The sequence below is a fragment of the Colobus angolensis genome, unplaced genomic scaffold (assembly GCF_000951035.1).
Source record: "Colobus angolensis palliatus isolate OR3802 unplaced genomic scaffold, Cang.pa_1.0 Scaffold9, whole genome shotgun sequence".
Classification (NCBI taxonomy): domain Eukaryota; kingdom Metazoa; phylum Chordata; class Mammalia; order Primates; family Cercopithecidae; genus Colobus; species Colobus angolensis.
Genome location: NW_012122931.1, coordinates 3,436,418 through 3,446,435, shown reverse-complemented (window position 1 = coordinate 3,446,435; position 10,018 = coordinate 3,436,418). Strand labels below are relative to the sequence as shown.

The following is a 10,018-nucleotide window of genomic DNA, read 5'->3' as shown; positions in this document are numbered from 1 at the left end:
GCACTGGGAGTTATACCTGATGTAAATGACGAGTTGATGGGTGCTGACGAGTTGATGGGTGCAGCACACCAACATGGCACAAGTATACATATGTAACAAATCTGCACGTTATGCACATGTACCCTAGAACTTAGAGTATAATAAAATAAAAGAAAAATAAAAATAAAAATTTAAAAAATATATATATAGTAAGAAAAAATAAGGCTATTGGTAAAATTATACTGTTTTATAAATTGACTAATTATTTTGTGGATGTGTGTCCTGTATCCCCAACTAGACTGCGAGATCAGTGAGAGGACGAGATCAATAAAAGCACTGAATGAATGAGTGAATGAATGGATGAATGAATTCTCAGTCTCTTGGGAAGTGGGATTGTGCAGCTCATGGGGGGTGCTTATACAGGTTTGTGGGGGGCAGGCACAGTGGCTCATGCCTGTAATCCCAACACTTTGGGAGGAGGAGGCAGGAGGATCACTTGAGCCCAGGAGTTCGAGACCAGCTTGGGCAATGTAGGGAGACCTCATCTCTAAAAAAAAAAAGTAAAAATAAAGGCTTGTGGGTTGAGGCAACCAGGAGTGTCTGTGGTCCCACCCTGCCTCCCGGTGTCTGGGTGCTACAGTAGGTGGTTCAGGTTAGCCCACCAAGCTTGCTTGCTCAATGTCGATTCTCAGCTACCTGAGAATGTGTACAGAGTCACCCCACCATACAAAGGAGAGGAGCAGGTCTCAGGGTCCTGGAGGAAGTCACCAAAATCATCACGGACAGAAAGAGCCCTTCATATAATCTTCTTGCCAGCCTTCAAAAGGGAAAATGGGCTTGGAATGGTGAAAGGACTTGCCTGGAGGTGGCTGAGCCAGGGTTTGAACCTGGGGCCATCCTACCCCAGACTTTATGTCTTAACTACTGCTGGGCAGGAGCCAAATCAGATCCCATGGCCCCACCAGTGCGAGGCCCAATGTGGCTCTCAGAACCTGCCAGCAGCTCTAGCCAGGCGAAATGCTGACACAACCTCTGGCTATTAATAGCCCCTGTCTGGGCCGGGCTCCTGTACCCCTCCTGAGGCCACCCAGGGAGAGTGGGGTGAGTGCTTGGTGGAGAGATGAGCAGATCAGATCCCTGTGGTCCAGGGATCTGAGTCCAGCGGCCCTCGTGCCACGTCCCATAGGGACCACTTAGGAGCCAGACCCTTCTCTTTTCAGCTTCCTGGCTGGAGGCCGTCACCCCCTCAGCCTCAGCTTCCACGTCTGTAAATGGGGATATCACAGCTGCATCACAGGACTGTCATTAGACATTGTCGGTAAGCTGAACACGTAGAGAGCTCAGCAAGAGCTTGTACACGCTCAATATCCGTGCCTGGCGTGCACACTTCCATGTGCGCCTGTTTCCAGCCATCTGGAGTCCGGGATGAAGCAGCGCATGTCATCATTGCTGCACCCAAGATGGCAGGACATCTTGCAGCCATGACATCCCCTCTACGGCCGCACAGTCCAAGTGGAGCACGCTGGAAAGGAAGAGGGGAATGAGGCGGGTCTAGCCTGCTCCAGCCCAGCCCGACCCAGCCAGGGCGTCTGCAGGGAACCCCAGACTGAGGGCTCCTGGACTCTGGCCTCTTCCCTGCCATGGATGGGGAGGAGGCCAGACCACAGGGTTGGGCCCTTCTGAAGACGGCACTCAAAAGGAAGAGAGGGCTGTGCCTCATTTGTCAAATGAAATCAATTCCTAACCCACAGGGCTGAAATCGATTCCTAACCCACTCTGCTCTGCGGCAGGTACCCAGCTCAGCATTTCACAAACACGGTGTCACCCAGACTCACGAGGGCCCTGGGAGGTGAACACTCATTCCCATGCGACAGGTGCAAACACCAAGGCCCAGGGAGGCCAAGTGACTTGCTCAAGGTCTCCCAGCTGGTTGATGGCGGGGCAGAGCCCCATCTGTCTGACTCAGAGCCTGGGTGCCTGTTCCCCGTGGCCAGGGAACCCCCACTCCCTCCCGGGGCAGCTTCCTGTTCTTGGGAGGCTCTAGGTGGGCCTGAGGCACCATGGGCGGGCTCCATGGTTGGAAGAGAAGTTGCAGCCTTCATCTGGGCTGAGCAGACAGGCCCTGGCACCCAGAATCAGGAGACAGAGGAGCTCGCTTCTGACTCTTCTGGTCAGCTTAAACTGGCAGCTTTCCCCATCGAGCCCAGGCCCAGTCAGCTCTAAAAGGGCTGTGGAGACTTTAGATTCCCACAGGTGGCCCAGGTGGGAGCAGGGATACCTACCTCACATCCCGAATCCTCGATTGGGCCCTCTGGGTCTGTGTTCTGGGTTTGCAGCCTCTCGACCCTTGGGCCCCATGCAGCCACACAGGCCTCCTGGGCCTCCTGCAAGGCGGGCTCTCCCTGAATGGGGCTCCCCCTTTTTTCTTCCTTCCTGGGGGGAGCCGTCCATGACTCCCAGACCAGACCCAGAGCTCCCAGAGCCCTGCTTCTAGGATTCTGCCACATATTTGCACACTTGTGACCACTTACACGTGTCCTTCTTTTCATCCCCACCGAATTGTGAGCTTTTTGCAGTGTACCCAGCACTGACACAGTGCCAGGCGCTCGGTAACTATTTACAGGTTGCCTGAAGCTGCTGTCACACTCCTGTCCTTTGCAAAGTTCCAGGTAGTGGAAGCAACCTCCAAGAGGCGATCCGTTACCAGCTGACTCATTACCCCTCCCTCTGATGGAAATCAGAGCTCACGGATTGTCATTTGATTGGACTGTGATGCTCTGAAGCTGAATTCAAGACTGATTTAAAAAAAGACCTGCAAACTTAATGAATGCTGTCACAGAGGGAGGAGCTGGACCTGACCCCAGGGACCCAGGATGATGCTGTCAATGACGTCTTTTACTCTATCTGGTGCCCAAAGAGGCCTCGGCCCGAGCAACACCGTCCAGTTTACAGAACCAGGTCCAAGCTGCCAGGCCGCTGGGGCAGACAGGCCTGGCTTGCAGGGGTCTGGACGGCTCAGAGGGAAGCTGGTAAAAACAAGGTAAGCCCAGGTCCCACCTCTGCCCTGTCAGAGGCCAAGGCCACTGCAGAGTCCAAAGCAGCCGGAGGACTACATTTCCCAGAGTCCCCCAAGCCCAGGGATGAGCCATTGGCCGATTTAAATAGCCCAGGCCCGAGGCAGCCAGGCCGCAGCTGTGGACTCCTCACCTCCCGGAGGCTCCCCTGGTGCAGGCCCTGCATTGGAGGGCTCGATTGGCTGCCCGGCTGGCACTGACGTCCCCTTGGAGCCGGGTGGCAGCGGAGATAAACAACCATGTGCAATTCTCCACCCTATATTTAACAGCTGCGGCGGAGAAGGCAGGGAGGCAGCCACGGTGGCGGCTCTGGGGGCAGCTCTTGTCTTCGGGGAGAAGGCCCTTGGAGCCGGGCTGGCATCGGCCTTCTCGGGGTGAGCGAGGTCACCATGCCAGCTTCCCAGAGCCGGGCCCGCGCCAGGGACCGCAACAACGTCCTCAACCGGGCTGAGTTCCTGTCCCTGAACCAGCCCCCCAAGGGGGGCCCGGAGCCCCGCAGCTCCGGCAGAAAGGCCTCAGGCCCCTCGGCACAGCCCCCACCTGCTGGTGACGGGGCCCGAGAGCGACGCCAGTCACAGCAGCTGCCAGAGGAGGACTGCATGCAGCTGAACCCCTCCTTCAAGGGCATCGCCTTCAACTCCCTGCTGGCCATCGATATCTGTATGTCCAAGCGGCTGGGGGTGTGTGCCGGCCGGGCGGCATCCTGGGCCAGTGCTCGCTCCATGGTCAAGCTCATCGGTATCACGGGCCACGGCATCCCCTGGATTGGAGGCACCATCCTCTGCCTGGTGAAGAGCAGCACACTGGCCGGACAGGAGGTGCTCATGAATCTGCTCCTGGGTGAGTGTGCCTGCCACCCGCCACTCACTGTCAGGCCCCTCGGGAGGGAGACCGGCCTGCCCAGCCCCGCCCTGGCCAGGACCTGCACAGCCCTCAGAAACCGGCTAGGATGGTCTAATGAGGTTAGGCAGGAAGGGTGCCCCAGAAACGGGCAGGCTCCAGTGTGGGGAGCGAGAGCCAGGGATGCATAGAGGAGGCTCCCCAGTCACATGCCAAATGAAGGCAGAGGCCAGTGCGGCCCTGTGAGGAGGGCCTGCTCAGCAGAAGGCACCGCTGCCCAGAGGCGGCTTGAGGGGAGGCTGGGCCAGAGGCGGTGGCCTCAAGGGAGATGGTCAGGGCTCTGGTGGGAATCCTGGAATGGGGTGTCACTGTTTGACTCCTGCCCCGTGGCTGGGGTCCTCGCTCCTTGACAGCTCCCAGCTAGGCAGTGCCCGTGAGCTGCCCATGAACACCTCCCGCCTCGGTTCAGGAACCCGGCGAGCTGCCCAGGCTTCTCTCGCAGGGTCTGGGGATCCAGGGGGTCCAGCTGGTACTGCCACACACTCACAGCCCCCTGGAGTTCTTCCCTGCTCCTTCCCAGGGCAAGTCACTGGAGAAAGGGTCGAGGGGCCAGTTGTTGGTTTGTTTTCAAAGTCTTTGCCACCAACGTCTTGCAGATTAGCACTGCCTTGTGCCAGGTGCCACGTGGGACCCATGTGGGGGCAAGCCATTCCCTCTACCCAGAGGTGACACCCAGCTCCCGTCCGGCCCACCCTTTGGGCACCACCAGGTCCCCAAGGTGCCCCAGGAACCTCTACTTCCATCCTCCATGCCAGGCCCACATCGATTTCCTTGTCTTTCCCAGTGTGGCCATCATTTGGAGGACATGTGAGGTGGAGGTCTCGGGAGAGGTAAATGTTAACAAGGGGTCTCGGTTCCAAAAGGGCGTTGGGTTGGACCACAGAGAACACGGGTTCCAGAGGAAGTCACAATAAAAACATGTATCTCCTCACTCTAGTCTCAGTCTGGAGGCTTCATGCTCTGTGGGTGGGACTCAGGGAGGCAGAAACCATCGGATACTTCATGCAGGAGATGGCTGGGTCTGCCACCTTCGAGGTTGTCTTATTCCTTTTGTTTTTTTAGACAGAGTCTCGTGCTGTTGCCCAGGCTGTAAGGCTAAAGTGCAGTGGTGTGATCTCAGCTCACTACAGCCTTCGGCTCACTACAACTCCGCCTCCCAGGTTCAATCAATTCTCCTACCTCAGCCTCCCAAGTAGCTGGGATTACAGGTGCACACCACCACACCCAGCTAATTTTTGTATTTTTAGTAGAGATGGGGTTTCACCATGTTGACCAGGGGGATTTCACCATGTTGACCAGGCTGGTCTCAAACTCCTGACCTCAGGTGATCCACCCGCCTTGGCCTCCCAAAGTACTGGGATCACAGGCATGAGCCACCACGCCTGGCTGGTTTTCTTGTTTATTACTAAATTGTTTACATTACAATAACTTGTGATTTACTCCTGAATAAACAGTCTCACGAGGTTGGTGCCATTATCATACCCATTTTACATATTAGGAAACTGAGGTTCCTATAAATAAAGCAACCTGGCCCAGCCTCGACGCTTGAGATTTGCACCGGCTCCAGCTCACACACAGACCAGGTGCCATGCCACGGGCATGGGAGGGAGGGACAGAGCAAAGTGGCCGAGGCACTAGGCCAGGCGCTTCCAGGGGCAGAACCTGCTCTCATTATCAACAGTTTCACATGGGGCCACATGGCGTAAGAAGACTGTTGGATGGCCGGGCGCGGTGGCTCAAGCCTGTAATCCCAGCACTTTGGGAGGCCGAGACGGGCGGATCACAAAGTCAGGAGATCGAGACCATCCTGGCTAACACGGTGAAACCCTGTCTCTACTAAAAAGTACAAAAAACTAGCCAGGCGATGTGGCAGGCGCCTGTAGTCCCAGCTACTCGGGAGGCTGAGGCAGGAGAATGGCCTAAACCCAGGAGGCGGAGCTTGCAGTGAGCTGAGATCCGGCCACTGCACTCCAGCCTGGGCGGCAGAGCGAGACTCCGTCTCAGAAAAAAAAAAAAAAAAAAAGACTGTTGGGAGTTAGAGAGGTAGGTTGCCTGCTGTCAGAGATGGGGTGGGAAGGCATACGCCCGAGTCTGTCTCTCAGCCCTGCTCCCTTGACCGCATCTCCTCCTTCCCATCTTCCTTCCCCATTTGACGAGGGAGGTGATGAAGTTGTCATTGGTTGAGTGCTTACCGCGTTCCAGGGCTTTGCATAAACCATATCATTACTTCGGCTCTTCACCATAACGCATGGAGCTTGGTGCTGTTATTATTTCCTGTTTAAAGAGGGGGAAACTGAGGCATGGAGTGACGATGGTTCCAAGATCGGGCAGCTAGTCAGTGATGGAGCCAAGAGCAGAACTGGGAGCAACTCTAGCTTTGCTTTGCATTTTCAGAGGACAGGGAGAGGGAACCAGCTCAGACTGTGTGAAGTTTCCAGTGGTGGGGGTGGGGATCAGAGAAGAAAGGAGGTGCATCTCAACTTACCCACAGTCAGTGGATTCTGTAGTAAGGGGATGAGCTCCCCCAGATAGGAGGTATGCAGGCAAGCTGCCTCTCATCACCAAGTAAAATAGCTCTGCTTTGATTTGTTTTTTTACAGGAATGTTTGCTTTTAAGAACTTTCCCCTGCCCTAAACATTGAAAAATTTGCAACTTACTTGTTAAGATAAGGCTTCAGGCTCATTCCAGCAGCCAGCTGCCATGGGCACAAAGGTGTATGCCCCACAGGATAAAGATGAAGGTTTGAGATGCCTTCCTCCTTGAACAGAAGTGATAGACATTTTTAAAAACTTTAAAAACATCATTTATTGAGCTTTATTATGTACCAAAGACAATGTCATGAACGGCCTGTATTTTATGATGTAAAAAAGCTGTTGATGACCTTTCAAGGTAAACATTAATGTGCCCATTTTACAGATGAGTAGACTGAGGCTCAGAAAGCTCAAGCAACTTGCCCACCACACAGCTATAAGTGGTAGGCTCAGGAAGTAAAATCCAAGGCCCCGTGACTGCAACCCCCCCCCCACTCCTTGCTGCTCACCGTGGGGCTGCAGGGCGGGCATATCACCCATGTTCACTGCACTCCTGGAGCGTGTGTGCTTTGAGGAGGGGAATGGTCTGGGAGGAGGATGACTGACTTCTATCCAGGTATTGAGATCATGGGGACATAGGGCCTGGCACAAGGCAGGCACTCAGCACAGGCCTAGAACAGGCTGGATGGGTCTGGGGACCCCAAGGTCATTCCGTGGGGATGCCAGCTCAGCCCTCAGCTTGGTGGGAGTAAACGGCAGCAAACGGCCAAGGCATGCTCTAATCCCGCTGCTCTGGTCTGACCTGCCAGGAGGGACGGTCCCACGGTCCCCTGTCCCAGGAAAGCAGACCACCCGCTGAGCGCAGGCTGCGGGTTCCATCTGTCCTTTTGTCTTTGGAGGGCACCCTTCAACCCTGGAGCACAGGCTCTGGGTCAGACTGGCTTTTGTCCAGGTCTCTGCTCTGACCCTTACTTGCTGTATGCATCTGCTCAAGTCAGTTCCTGTCTCTGAGCCTCAGTTTCCCTATCTGGGGGCTGAGGGGGCTGTGGCAGGGATCTGAAGGGAGCTGGTAAAACATTTGGCACGGTGGGTGCCATGCCACACATGTCCCGCCGATGGCTGACATCACTGCAGTACTGAAGGGGGAGGGAGCTCTGCCTAACCCTGCCCACGCTCTGGCCCCATGGCACTGAGCCAACTCCTGGGGCAGTCTCTGGGCTGGGAGCAAGACCTCCGAGCTTGTGGTTGGGACCTGGGTTCCGCTTGGCTCTGAAGAGGCAGACTTGGGAGCTTAGGAAATGGGAGCTGCAGCTACGAGGCCTAGGAACGGTCCTGCTGGGCCCGGGGAAGTTCTCTGCATGCTTCTGCATGGCAGGCAGTCCCATGCCCTCCCTGCTTGCCCCTCCCCTAGTGCACACTGTCAAGACTCCAGAAAGCTCAGAGCCAGAAGGGGTCTTAGCAGCAGGCAAAAGCTTGGACTCCAGAGGCAGCAGGACCTGGGTGCAAATCCCAGCCCTGCTGTGGGAACTCAGGCAAGTGACGTTGCCTCTCTGAGCCTCAGTTTCTTCATCTGTCACATGGGTTGTTGGGAAATCTCCCTGATGGATCTCACATAAAGTGCTTGGCACTTACTGATGTTGGTTAACGCTTAAGTAGCTATGATTATCATCATCATTATCACCGCCATCATTGTCAGAAGTCCAGGACTAGCCTCCTACCAGGTACCTTCCAAGCTCTAGAGGCCTTGAGACCACCCTGCCCCCTTCCTTCTCCCTCCCGCGCAGCACTCAGCTTGATGATCCGAAGGGAGCCAGGTGACAGGTGACAGGTGACCAGGCCCATCCTGGTTCACTAAGCCCATCCTTGTTTCCTCATGGGCCTGTCCTGTGGTGGGAAATGCCTACGGTCTTGTTCCCTGATCTGTGTCCTTTATGAAAGTATCTTTTTGTTTGTTTTTGAGACAGAGTCTGTCTCTCTGTTGCCCAGGCTGAAGTGCAGTGGCAAGATCTTGGCTCACTGCAACCTCCACCTCCTGGGTTCAAGCCATTCTCCAACATGGTTTCGCCATGTTGGCCAGGCTGGTCTCGAACTCCTGACCTCAGGTGATCCACCCACCTCGGCCTCCCAAAGTGCTGGGATTACAGGCGTGAGGTGATCCACCCACCTTGGCCTCACAAGGTGCTGGGATTAAAGGCTTGAGCCACTGCGCTGGCCTATAAAAGTATGTTTTTCTTTTTTTTTTTTTTCTTTGAGTCAGAGTCTTGCTCTGTCCCCAGGCTGGAGTGCAGGGGTGCGATCTCGGCTCACTGGCATAAACCTGGGAGGCAGAGCTTGCAGTGAGCCGAGATCATGCCACTGCACTCCAGCCTGGGTAACAGAGTGAGACTCTGTCTCAAAAAAAAGTATCTTTACTGAGATTTTCCTGAATATGAAAACTACTATTTTTTTCTTTTTGAGACGAAGTCTCACTCTGTCACCCAGGCTGGAGTGCAGTGCTGTGATCTCGGCTCACAGCAACCTCTTCCTCCCTGGTTCAAGTGATTCTCCTGCCTCAGTCTCCTGAGTAGCTGGGATTACAGGCGCCCACCACAACACCTGGCTAATTTTTGTATTTCTGGTAGACATGGGGTTTCACCATGCTGGCCAGGCTGGTCTTGAACTACTGACCTCATGATCTGCCTGCATCTGCTTCCCAAAGTACTGGGATTACAGGAGTGATCCACCACTCCTGGCTAAGAAAACTACATTTTTGTGTCATTTTTTTTTATTGTGATAAGCTATCCATCACATAAAATTGATCATTACAATCATTTTAAGTACACCGTTCAGTGGCACTGAGTCCATTCACACTGTTCTGCAGCCATCACCACCATCCATCTCCCAACTCTTTCCATCTTTCATCTTAAAAAAACAGAAGCTCTGTCCCCATTAAGCACTGACTCCCCACTCCCCCTCCCCCAGCCCCTGGCAACCTCCATTCTACACTGTGTCTCTGTGGATTCGACTGTTCTAGGGACCTCACGGAAGTGGAATCGTACCGTATTTGTCTTTTGTGACTGGCTGATTTCATTTAGCATGATATCCTCGAGGTCCATCCATGCTGTAGCCGGCGCCGACATTTGCTTCCTCTCTAAGGCTGAATAGTGCTCAGTTACAGGATGGACCACACCTCGTGTATCCATTTATCCACCCATGGACGCTTCAGTTGCTTCTACCTTTTAGCTGCTCTGAGTAACACTGCCGTGCACACAGATGTATATGCATCTTCTTGAGCCCCTGCTTTCAGTTCTTTTGGTTGTATACTCAGAAGCGGGCCTCTGGATCACAGGGTAATTTTATGTCGACTTGTGTGAGGACCTGGCCTACTGTTGCCCATAGCGGCTGCGTGATTTTACATTCCCCCAGCAATGCCCAAGGGCTCCGATATGTCCACACCTTCACCAACACTCATTATCTGGTTTTTCAATCAGAGCCATCCTAATGGGTGTGAAGTGGTATCTCTTGTGGTTTTGGGTATTTTTTTTTTTTTTTTT

At 54.3% G+C, this 10,018-nt stretch overlaps 1 protein-coding gene across 1 annotated transcript in view; it reads left to right on the top strand.

Moving 5' to 3' along the window:
* Positions 1-2,539: 2,539 nt before the first annotated feature.
* Positions 2,540-10,018, top strand: part of PPAPDC3 (phosphatidic acid phosphatase type 2 domain containing 3) — a 22,689-nt gene continuing 15,210 nt past the window's right edge. The window contains exon 1 of the mRNA XM_011931187.1: positions 2,540-3,893. Coding sequence (XP_011786577.1) covers positions 3,443-3,893 — 451 coding nt within the window. The 5' untranslated portion in view covers positions 2,540-3,442. The remainder of the gene's footprint in view (positions 3,894-10,018) is intronic.